Raw genomic sequence first — 13,382 nt, 5'->3', positions numbered from 1 at the left:
TCTTCCCCGAGAGCGCGCAGAGCTTGAATGCGGCGATTGCAGTCAATAAACGTAGAATTAAGTGCGTTCGGTGTGGCAAACTGGATGGGCTTAATACATTCTATGTAGTCCAAGTGGGCCTTGTCGCCGTAGCGAGCTTCAAGAATTTTCTTAGTCTCTTCATATGTCTCGGCCGTCACTGCGATGCCCTCAATCAAGTGCTACGGTCCCCCCTCTAAATAACCCCTCAGAAATATATGTTTATTAATAGTAGAGAGTGACGTGTCCTTATCGATTGACTGTTCGAACTGTTCCCAGAAACGTGCCCATGTTTCTATATTACCTGAGAAGGCTTCTAGTCTTATTTGGGAGAGTCTTAACATGGTTGAGGGAACAGCTGAGGCAAGTGTTGGTACCGTCTGTGTGTTCGCGAGTCTAATATTCGACATCGCGCTTTCAAGTTTTTTCTCCATCCCATGTGAAATGCGAATGATAGCACGCTTGGCGTTCTCTATATATTCCTCACATGTACTTATGTCATCAGCGTACGCGGTGTCATCCAGGAGGTCGTGAACCTCATCGTCCAGGGCTCTTAAATTATCCAAAGTCTCTTGTAACCTATCTTTACAGTACTCGTAATCCTCGGAAGAGGTAGACTCAGTAAACTCTTGTGCTTTCTCCACGAGACGTGTGATGTTTGCCCTTTCCCTAGCACGTCTTCGATTGGTGTAGTCGTGTGTTCGCGTTACAGCCTCCCATACTGGACTTCTAGACGTGAATTTGCTATAGTAAAATAGTGTATTTGATAGGGACTTCGTAATAGCGTGGGATATATTTCGTTACTTGATCTATTATTAATCGTACTCCGATGTATTGCGACGTAGTTCAAGGAAAGCCAGTAGATGGCAGCACTGGTCACTTAGTCGTGCGTGACGTCTTCTCCAAGTGACGTAAATAAACAATATGGCTACCCTTCCAGTTTAACCAATAAACTATCTATGCGTTTGCACTACAAATACTACTTATACCCCCTTTTTATCGTACTATGCTTTATGCGGTATTTGGAAGTTCCTGAAGTATTTCAGATATTAACAGGAACAAAATTACACATCTGAGAAATGTTACCGTACGTTGATGGCGTGGCGTGATAGGTTTTATTTCCACGGCAGCAATTTTCCCGTAGTCTCCTTACGGAACGTGTAGTAAACCAATGATTACCTATTTAGTCTCTAGTATATTTCCCATTCGCGCTGGAGTGTAGTTCTTCCCGTGTTTCCGGCACCAAAATTATATCGTGATATTGGAAGAACAGTCAAGTAAACATACTAGTCTCGTTTCTTTTCTATTTATTGTTATTATCAAAAAATCTAAAAATCTAAGATATAACACTTATGACACAATGATATTAAATAAATATATAAAACATAGCACAGTCCAAAGAATGATCTCGAGTAGTGTCTATCAATTCCCAACACCATATTAATAAATATAAGTCAGTTTGGCTCGATCTATATATACTGTACTATACATATATAAATTAAGGCATAAGAATGAAAACAGACGTGAATTAATGAGACCACTATAGGTATCCTAGAAACTTAAAACTTGGTACCAGACAACCTGATGACTTCAGGATCCCTAGAAAAATCTAAAATTCTCAAAATTATCTGAGAGGAACACGTTGGGAGTTTCAAATCTGCATAAGAACACAGTCGGTGATATTTATCCTGAACGATAACCTATAGGTTTCATGGGCTTAAAAGTTTCCTGAAAGTCCTAACTTGTAACCCCCTCCCCCAATATCAAGATGGCAAGACAATCTTCCAAACGAGTTAGAAAATAGAAATTTGGCAAAATTATAGCTTTTTGCCTGTAACCGATGGAAAATTTACGAGATGTTTAAAAAATTTATTTTTACCCCCCCCCCCCCCAAAAATATCGAAATATGGAGGCAATTTTAATGACGGTGCAGACCTTCCTTTCGAGGTATCTGGTGGCTAAACGGTAAGTCGTATCACAAAACGGATGGCACAATCTCTGTTCAATTTGGAGTGATCTACAACTTTGGTCCTATGACTTTTTTCGTATCTCCATCCCTTATGTTAAATTTGGCTCCATTTCTGGATTTACCTAAATTTTGCACTTTGTACACGTATAATTGATGGTTTGAGTCACTTATAGGAAAGATGGGCTCATCAAATTCTACACGAATATTGGCCCACCCAGCCAAATTCTATGTTTGAAGCTGTCGCATAAGTATGTGAAAAGTAATTCACTGTGTGAAAACCTTACACAAATTTCACCCTATTCTAAGTTTCTAAAATAATCTTGCCTTTAAATAGATGAGATACGAGGTAATATCATAGGGCCAGCCATTTAGATAGTAAATTAGCCCAGAGTCGTCTTTTTATACAATCCGTTTTTCAATATGAATGCACCGTTTAGCAACAGTTATTCTTTAAATGAAGGTGAACATGCATATACTTCCATATGTCGATCAAAATTTATTAATTTAAGTCGATTTGTAGCGATCTAGAAAGGGCTGTGTCTTACATTGTAATTAATACTTTACAAATCAATAGTGACTCTCAGCAGGAGGGCGTCTGCTGTTGCAATCAGTACTCCCCACAACAACTTTAACTAGCAATAGGAATGGGGTAGTTCTCCAACGCCTGTGTACCATTGTAATGCATAATCCCCTCCTTGATTTGACTAGCAGAAGGCAAGGGAGCGTGCATTTAAAAAAACCTCTTTTACCTGATTCTCTTTATCATTAGGTATAGGTGCCCCCGATTATAAACAAATTTACCCATCAAAATGTGACTGACGTTACGCATAGTGAATTGCGGCAGACAAGAGGACCTGTCGTTATCATCACAACTCTGCAACTCGCACTTCACATTGGAAACAACGTCTGAGGACCTCCCTATACTTTTTCCGGAAAACGCCAAGAGACATGCAATTAAATTTTTTTATTCACTTCACGTACAGCAATTTATTTCGATATCCGTATACATTGTAGAATACCGTAGCGAAGCACGGGTACATTTGCTAGTACCAAATATTGTATTGAAGTATTTGGTAAAATGTGATAAGCTAGCGATGGAGTGGAGTCGAGAAAGTCTGTCTCGAGTTGAGATCTATGCCTGGAAATGGACACTGCGACGAAATCGAGTCCATGGGAACACGCATCGGTATCTCTGACCGTCGTAAAATTACTTGTAACAACGAAACTAGCGGGAATGAAATCGTGATGTAATGAAGGAAGTGTATTTAAAATAACACTTAATGACTCCAAGAAAATATGGTCCAATATGTGCGAAGTACATACATTTCAAATCAATAATAAAATAACGAACAAAACCTCAAACTAGGTTAAATCTTAACTTACGATAATCTCAAATATTAGTGCGGTATTCGCGTTACCACTTCATGAAATTAAGTATGGAAGGACTGAATGTCAGTAATTTCTGTGTAGCTGCTAGTGATATTGTTGCCCGACCGAGCGGCTCAGACTGTTGTGGAGCTGGCCTTTTGACCCCAACTTGGCAGGTTCGATCCTGGCTCAGTCCGGTATTACTTGAATGTGCTCTAATATGTCAGCCTTGGTAGATTTACTGGCACCTAAAAGAACTCCTACAGCACACAATTCCGGCACATAGGCGTCTTCGAAAACAGTCCAAAGTAGTTACTGGTACGTAAAGACAATATTATCAGTATAACACTGTTGACTGGGAGGTGACTGGGAGGATGCCGGTACCAAGCATCACATTGGGATGCATGACTTTAATAATGCTGCTGGAACAATCCTCTCCAATCGATTTATAAATATATTTCTATATTGAGAGAATGTAGTTAGAATGTTGTGTTTTAGAACACTACTAATATATCACAATCACCATCTTGTTCTTATAATGGTCTCTAACGATCCGGGCCAATATTATATGATGTATTTCTTCCATTTGTATTGCATGGAATTTCTTAAAATCGTTATTAATTTAAGTATAGACAGAGAATTTTGAACTTGTGGTGTTCTACCGTTCGTTCATAATCGTGTATCATCGTGCTTGGCCATTCCGTCGCTGTGGAGTGCCGTGCGAGTTTGTGACGTCATGCGGAATCGAGACGAGTGCTCGCAAGCGATTCTACGCTGATCCAAGAGCCGCTCACGCACAACGATATGTTATAGTGAAGCAAAACACTTAAACTCCAATGTAATTGTGCTGACAACAATGAATTTTTATCATTTAAATAAACAGTTTCACAGTATTTATATTTTAATCCGAAACAACCAATGACTCAACTATGTGTTCAAATAATGTAACTAGCACACATCTAGGTCCTGGGGAGAGCACTGCTCGTGAGATGAAGGAATCTCGAAGACGTCCTAGAGACAACAGTTGTTCCTTACGAAACCGCTGCGTGAACATCGACCTGTCACCTGTAAGCTGCAGATGAAGTCACCAAAAGTCCAATACTTCGCAGGAAATGGATTAAATGGGATCAAATGGTGGCGCCTGAAGGAGGCCAACGTTGTTGCAAAAGTTACTGTGCCACAAATCACCATAGTTCAAGCGAGCCCGAGTAAAGTGAAAGATGCCGCATGCTCTATTCTTGGAACAACTAAGTCAGGTCAATGACAACGAAGGATTAACTACGACAAGTGGCTTAGGAATGACGATGTTAATTATGCAGTACGGTTGAAGAAGCAGCTGTACGACGAGTTTGTTGCTCGTTGGAATGCCTACAAAGCAGCCACTAGCAAAGTGAAGATAGTCATTACTGTAACAAAAGCAAACCGGTAAGCAGGTCTATATGTGAAACTTGATACACGCGAAAACTAGTGAAACATTTAACAGCCGGTCAAATCGAGGCATCGCAATACGGACGAAGTCCAACGTTTCTATGGCATCAACGAAGAAACAGACGATTTGCTACTCGACAGGCGGGGCATTAATTGGAAAAAATTTCAAACATTTAATTTCCATATCTACCAATCCCAATCACCTCTGCTGTTGAAGGTCCAATGTAGGAAACTGACACCACCGAAGTCCATGCAATGCTGAAGGAACTGAAACTAGGGAAAGGCATCTGTCCTAATTATCTTCCGGCAGTTTTGTTTCTCAGTGGGGGAATGCAAGAGCAATCTTTTCAACCATATCACCAAAGAAGGTCAAAAACCAACAGATTGGCGATGGAGTTCCCATTCAAAAATAAGGACAGCCCTGCCGATTATCCTCATTACCGCCCGATCATAATTCTGAGCCACGCAATGGCGGATTTCAAATCAATCTTCAACAAAAGGATTAGCAATTTAGCCAAACATACCACAAGCCAAGCTGGGTTCATGTAAAATTATGGCACAACAGGAGCAATCCATGCTGCAGGGCTGTAACTTGAGAAACATTGTGAAGAGAATAAGAGAATTCGTCATGACTTTCTCGATTCTGAGAAAGCCTTCCATCGGGTACCTCATAACCTAATCAGTCAGCAGTACAAGAACAACTTGGCATTCTAGAGCACCATGTTGAGAGAGTATAATTGCTATACAAAGAACCAAGGAGTTGTAATCAAGCTGCCGCAGGAGCGTCTACTGAATTCCACGGAACTGTAGAAGTCCACTCTATTACATCAGAACTGCACAATCAATCAATCAATCAATCAATCAATCAATCAATCAATACTGATCTGCATTTAGGGCAGTTGCCCAGGTGGCAGATTCCCTATCTGTTGCTTTCCTAGCCTTTTCCTAAAGGATTTCAAAGAAATTGGAAATTTATTGAACGTCTCCCTTGGTAAGTTATTCCAATCCCTAACTCCCCTTCCTATAAATGAATATTTGCCCCAGTTTGTCCTCTTGAATTCCAACTTTATGTTCATATTGTGATCTTTCCTACTTTTATAGACGCCATTCAAACCCATTCGTCTACTAATGTCATTCCACGCCATCTCTCCGCTGACAGCTCGGAACATACCACTTAGTCGAGCAGCTATTCTTCTTTCTCTCAATTCTTCCCAACCCAAACATTGCAACATTTTTGTAACGCTACTCTTTTGTCGGAAATCACCCAGAACAAATCGAGCTGCTTTTCTTTGGATTTTTTCCAGTTCTTGAATCAGGTAATCCTGGTGAGGGTCCCATACACTGGAACCATACTCCAGTTGGGGTCTTACCAGAGACTTATATGCACTCTCCTTTACATCCTTACTACAACCCCTAAACACCCTCATAACCATGTGCAGAGATCGGTACCCTTTATTTACAATCCCATTTATGTGAATACCCCAGTGAAGATCTTTCTTTATATTAACACCTAGATACTTACAATGATCCCCAAAAGGAACTTTCACCCCATCAATGCAGTAATTAAAACTGAGGGGACTTTTCCTATTTGTGAAACTCACAACCTGACTTTTAACCCCGTTTATCAACATACCATTGCCTGCTGTCCATCTCACAACATTTTCAAGGTTACGTTGCAGTTGCTCACAATCTTGTAACTTACTTACACTCTATAGAGAATAACATCACCCGCAAAAAGCCTTACCTCCGATTCCACTCCTTTACTCATATCATTTATATATATAAGAAAACATAAAGGTCTGATAATACTGCCTTGAGGAATTCCCCTCTTAATTATTACAGGGTTAGATAAAGCTTCACATACTCTAATTCTCTGAGATCTATTTTCTAGAAATATAGCAACCTATTCAGTCCCTGTTTTGTCTAGTCCAATTGCACTCATTTTTGCCAGTAGTCTCCCATGATCCACCCTATCAAATGCTTTAGACAGGTCAATCGCGATACAGTCCATTTGACCTCCTGAATCCAAGATATCTGCTATATCTTGCTGGAATCCTACAAGTTGAGCTTCAGTGGAATAACCTTTCCAAAAACTGAACTGCCTTCTATCGAACCAGTTATTAATTTCACAAACATGTCTAATATAATCAGAAAGAATGCCTTCCCAAAGCTTACATACAATGCATGTCAAACTTACTGGCCTGTAATTTTCAGCTTTATGTCTATCACCCTTTCCTTTATACACAGGGGCTACAATAGCAACTCTCCATTCACCTGGTATAGCTCCTCCGACCAAACAATAATCAAATAAGTATTTCAGATATGGTACTATATTCCAACCCATTGTCTTTAGTAGATCCCCAGAAATCTTATCAATTCCAGCTGCTTTTCTAGTTTTCAACTTTCGTATCTTATTGTAAATGTCATCGTTATCATATGTAAATTTTATTATTTCTTTGGCCATAGTCTCCTCCTCTATCTCGACATTTTCCTAGTAACCAACAATCTTTACATACTGCTGACTGAATACTTCTGCCTTTTGAAGATCCTCACATACACACTCCCCTTATTCATTAATTATTCCTGGAATGTCCTTCTTGGAACCTGTTTCTGCCTTTAAAACTACCTATACATACCCTTCCATTTTTCACTAAAATTTGTATGACTGCCAATTATGCTTGCCATCATGTTATCCTTAGCAGCCGTCTTGCTAGTTTCAATTTTCTAGTAATTTCCATAAATTTCTCCTTACTTCCACAGCCATTTCTAAATCTATTTCTTTCCAGTCTGCACATCCTTCTTAGTCTCTTTATTTCTCTATTGTAATAAGGTGGGTCTTTACCATTCTTTACCACCCTAAAAGGTACAAACCTGTTTTCGCATTCCTCAACTATTTCTTTAAACCCATCCCAGAGTCTGTTTACATTATTATTTACCATTTTCCACCGATCATAGTTACTTTTTAGAAACTGCCTCATGCCTGCTTTCTCAGCCATATGGTACTGCCTAACAGTCCTACTTTTAAGACCTTCCTTTCTATCACATTTATTTTTAACTACCACAAAAACAGCTTCATGGTCACTAATAGCATCTATTACTTCAGTGTCCCTATGGAGCTCATCTGATTTTATCAGCACCACATCCAAGATATTTTTCCCTCTGGTTGGTACCATCACTTGCTGAGTCAGCTGTCCTTCCCATATTAACTTACTTGCCATTTGTTGGTCATGCTTCCTGTCATTCGCATTTCCTTCCTAATTGACATCTGGCAAATTCAGATCTCCTGCTACAATCACATTTCTCTCCATGTCATTTCCCACATAGCTGACTATCCTATCAAATAATTCCAAATCCGCGTCATTGCTACCCTTTCCCAATCTGTACACTCCAAATATATCAAGTTGCCGATTATCTTTAGAAATGAGCCTTACACCTACAATTTCATGTGTCTCCTCTTTAACTTTTTCGTAGCTTACAAATTCTTCTTTCACCAGAATGAACACTCCCCTTCCCACCATTCCTATCCTATCTCTATGATACACACTCCAGTGCCGTGAGAAAATTTCTGCATCCATTATATTATTTCTCAGCCGTGATTCAACTCCTGTTACAATATCTGGTAAATATATATCTATTAAATTACTTAATTCTATTCCTTTCTTTACAATACTTCTACAGTTCAACACTGACAATTTTATGTCATCCCTACTTGATTTCCAGTTCCGTGTTCCCTTATCACCACTCGCTAGGCCACCCTGTTTCCCTGAATGTACCTCCCTATTACCCTTCCAAACAAATTTCCTAACTTATACGTACCACTGCTGTTTAAGTGAAGGCCATCTGAGCGCAGATCCCTATCTCCTCACAGTCCAATGCCATGGATACTTCTCTTGAAAATGATGCCATTCTGGCTGAAAAGAATAAGCTGGATCTCCAGCATCAAACAGAAGACTGGAACAATTGACTAGCACAATATATACTGCGCCTCAACAAAAAGAAGAGAGAATGCATGACAATATATCTCCGATGCACGATATAGCCCATTACCTAGCCGGACTGCTTCAGCCACACATAGGACACACTGAACCCTACATGAAAGACTCCCGACATTTCATCCAGCTCCTTAAGGACCAATCAATTGAAAGTACGGACTTATTAGTAAGTTTTGACGTCACGTCACCTTTCACCAAGGTGCCGCTAACGGAAGTATTTCCGCTACTAGACCAGAAACTTCCAGAAGACCTGTCAACACTAGCTAAGGAATGCCTGAACGCCACTTATTTCTATTTCAACGGGGAGTTCTACGAACAGACAGAAGGGGCCGCGATGGGGTCGCCATCTCTCCAGTAATAGCAAACATGTACATGGAACACTTCAAACAGAAAGCCTTAGCCACATCTACCCTGAAACCGAAATGTTTTCTCCATTTTGTGGACGGCACATTCGTAATCTGGCCTCACGGGAGCAATAACCTACAGCTATTTCTCGACCATCTCCACTCTATTCACGCAAATATTCAGTTCACCATGGAAACTGAAGTAGACAGAAAACTAGCGTTCCTGGATGTCCTAGTAAAGCGCAACTCCAATGGGACTCTGAGTCATGCAGTATACAGGAAAACCACACACATAGACAGGTACCTACACGCCTTGTCTCATCATCACCCATCACAAAAGCAGGCTGTCCTAACATCACTGGTACAGGGCCATAGCGATATCAGACGCAGAGCACCTCGAGGAAGAGAAAGAACACCTCACGAGAACCCTCAAGAAAAACGGCTCTTCCCTCAACAACATCCGACGAGTCTTTAAAAAATCAGAAGAGAACAAAGAAAAGGTCGCCGTAGGAGAAAACAACGGGAAAGGAGAACTGACCCGCCCGAAAACAGCAATACTGATATACATTAAAAATACTACAGACAGGATCGGGAAGATACTGGACAAATACAGCATAAAAACCATCTATAAACCTCACGGGAAGCTAGCCCGTTATCTACCACCAGTAAAAGACACAATATAATTACAGGTTCCTGGAGTATCACATTAAATGTAGCTGCGGAGCTTGTTATGTTGGTGAAACAAAAGGTCTGATCTCCACCCGCCTAAAAGAACATATCCGTCACACCAACAACCAAAACACAGATATTTCAGCGGTAGCCAAGCATTCCTGCTGCTTGATGATGATGCTTGTTATTTAAATGGGCCTAACATCGAGGTCATCGGCCCCTATGCCAAGCATTCCTAGGATACAAGGCACAGAATATCATTTGATAAGGCCAAGATCCTAGCAGCTATCCCTTGGAATCTGGAAAGGAAAATCCGTGAGGCTATCAAAATCAAGAAACATCCGAACAACATAAATTTAGAAGGAGGATATAGAATCAGTAATTCTTGGATGCCTATCATTCATAGTTTAAGACATACAGACCCCAACATAAACCACAGGCTGAACCCGCTTTACATAACAACGCGGGCAAGCCCCCACTACCTGGCTCTGACACATACCTTCCAGAACGCTCACGAGACAGCCAGGGCATACGTCAGCCAGAAAGACTAGAATATAAATGGCCAAGGTCAGGGCCACTCTAGTAGTGTACATTGCTGCCTGGGAGACTGATTGCCTCGGATCGAGTAGGGGTATTTCAGTCGTCTTGACAAAGAACACCGCAATGTATTCGAAATGTCGGCAAACAGTACGTGATGTACAGAAAACTGCAACACGGTTCAACCTGCAAATTAAACTAAATAATTCTTCACACCGTGGAAGCTTCATCTCTAAGATACGGGGAGGATATTCTCAAAGTTAATAGGCAGTTCGACAACCTTCGAAAGAAAATGAGTAACTACCTGGCTCGACTCGCCTTTCTGAAATGCTGCAGGGACAACAGCATTCTACCAGCATGTGTGAGACTGAAATATCATACCAAGAACCGACGGACAGACCGTATGCTTCACAAAACCAGCATAAAACTCCTCAGAGAACGGATCAGTGACACCAGACAGACTCTGGACCACCTCAACAATAAATTATTTCATCTCCACCTGCAACTTGCCAGCACTTTGTCTCTCAATGACTGGACCACGTTAGACAGTATTAGCAACACACAATCCCAGTGTACACTGGAACTAGCCACTGCCAAACAAAACAAGAAATTCAACCTCCTCCTACTGAAGCAGAAACCACCTCCTCCACTGCAGAAGAATGTAATAGTTAACCTCACAGACAAGCCACTCAGTGAACCTAATACCTCGGTCTTGGAAAAAGGACTCAACTATGCAGTAGCTCCGAATAGTATACCGATGGAAGAAATAATTAGCAAAGTTGAAATTGCAATCCGACATCTTCCTACCAAATCTGCAGAGGAGATCAGACAGGGTATATCATGTCTACTGAGAACTGCAAAGCCGCCGTCATCCACTTTGATCAAAGAAGAAATTCATGCCCAAAAAGAACTACGTCAAAATACGGATACAATCATCCTACCCGCACATAAAGGCAACGCTATGGTAATAATGACACGCACCGACTACACTTGGAAAAAAGAACAATTACTCACCGATTCTACGTACAGAAAAATAAGAAACCCTACCAACCGCATTAAGAACAAACTCCACATACTAGTAAAAAATTCCAGTATCCCAGCCGAAATACAGAAGAAGCTGTTATCGTCGGACCTGATACCTCCTAAATTGTATGCCCTTCCGAAAATCCATAAAGAAGGCATACCTCTGCGACCTATCGTGAGCGCTATAGGATCTCCAATGCACGATATCGCCCGTTACCTAGCCGGACTGCTTCAGCCACATACAGGATACACTGAAACCTATGTGAAGGACTCCCGACATTTATCCAGCTCCTTAAGGACCAACCAATTGAAAGTACGGACTTATTAGTAAGTTTTGACGTCACGTCATTTTTCACCAAGGTGCCACTAACAGAAGTACTTCCCCTACTAGACCAGAAACTTCCAGAAGACCTGTCAACACTAGCTAAAGAATGTCTAAATGCCAGTTATTTCTATATCAACGGGGAGTTCTACGAACAGACAGAAAGGCCGTGATGGGGTCGCCCCTCTCTCCAATAATAGGAAACATGTATATGGAACACTTCGAACAGAAAGCCTTAGCCACACCTACACTGAAATCGAAATATTTTCTCCGTTTTGTGGATGACACATTTGTAAACTAGCCTCACGGGAGCAATAACCTACAGCTATTTCTCGACCATCTCAACTCTATTCACGCAAATATTCAGTTCACCATGGAAATCGAAGTAAGTGGAAAACTACCATTCCTGGATGTCCTAGTGAAGCCCAACTCCAATGGAACTCTGAATCATGCAGTATTCAGAAAACCACACACACAGACAGGTACCTACATGCCTCAACTCATTATCACCCACCAGAAAAGCAGACTGTCCTAACTTCACCTGTAAATAGGACCATAGCGATATCAGACGCAGAGCACCACGAGGAAGAGAAAGAACACCTCACGAGAACCCTCAAGAAAAACGGCTACTCACACAATAACATATGATGAGTCTTAAAAAAACATCATATCCGTCACACCAAGAACCAAAACACAGATATTTCAGCAGTAGCCAAGCATTCCTAGGAAACAAGGCACGGAATATCATTTGATAAGACCAAGATCCTAGCAGCTACCCCTTGGAATCTGGAGCGGAAAATCCGCAAGGCAATCGAAATCAACAAACATCCGAACAACATAAATTTAGAAGAAGGATATAAAATCAGTAATACTTGGATGCCTATCAATCTCAGTTTAAGACATACAGACCACAACATAAACACACGGGCGGAAACTCCATTACATTACAGCGCGGGCAAGCCCCCACTACCTGGCTCTGACACATACCTTCCAGAACGCTCACGAGATAGTCAGGGCTTACGTCAGCCAGAAAGACTAGGATATAAAAGGCCAAGGTCAGGGCCACTGTAGTAGTGTAAATTGCTACCTGGGAGACTGATTACCTCAGATCGAGTAGGGGTATTTCATTCGCCTTGACAAAGAATACTGCAATGTACTCGAAACGTCGGCAAACTGTACGTGATGTACACTTAGGGGCCGATGACCTTCGATGTTAGGCCCCTTAAAACAACAAGCAACATCATCATCATCACGCAATGTACAGAAAACTACAACACGGTTCAACCTGGGAATTAAACTAAATAATTCTTCACACCGTGGAAGCTTCACCTCTAAGATACAACCATGAAGAGGCACAACCTATTCCGTACTGTATAGGATTTGTAGTGTACGTACTTTGTTTCTTCTTTGATGTATGGCAACAGCTGATCATCAGCATGTTCTTCTATGAATATTTCCTCCTTAATATCTTCAGATGGCTATAAATAAAAAAGAACAAAAGTAGAATAAAGAAGTAAGGGAATAAAAATATATATCCCTAAACAAGAAACAGCTGAGGAAATAAATTTCATAGTGGCACAAGAAGAGTACAAATAACTTATCTCCCATTTTTAAAATACAAAAAGGGAAAGGGACAATCAAATCAAAATCATTTTAAATACAAAAGAGTTGCCTACCTTGGTTGCAAATGGTACACACAAAAAATAAACATT

The 13,382-nt window shown here is 40.8% G+C and overlaps 1 protein-coding gene across 1 annotated transcript in view; it reads right to left on the bottom strand.

Annotated features, from left to right (window-relative positions):
* The window catches only part of LOC137503061 (zinc finger protein OZF-like), a 76,773-nt gene that overhangs the window by 24,950 nt on the left and 38,441 nt on the right, over nucleotides 1-13,382 (bottom strand). The window contains exon 3 of the mRNA XM_068230489.1: nucleotides 13,066-13,148. Within this exon, the coding sequence (XP_068086590.1) occupies nucleotides 13,066-13,148 (83 nt within the window). The remainder of the gene's footprint in view (nucleotides 1-13,065; nucleotides 13,149-13,382) is intronic.

This window comes from Anabrus simplex, chromosome X, assembly GCF_040414725.1.
Source record: "Anabrus simplex isolate iqAnaSimp1 chromosome X, ASM4041472v1, whole genome shotgun sequence".
Taxonomy (NCBI): domain Eukaryota; kingdom Metazoa; phylum Arthropoda; class Insecta; order Orthoptera; family Tettigoniidae; genus Anabrus; species Anabrus simplex.
Note: the sequence above shows the minus strand (reverse complement) of the source record. Positions and strands in the feature narration are given on the sequence as shown.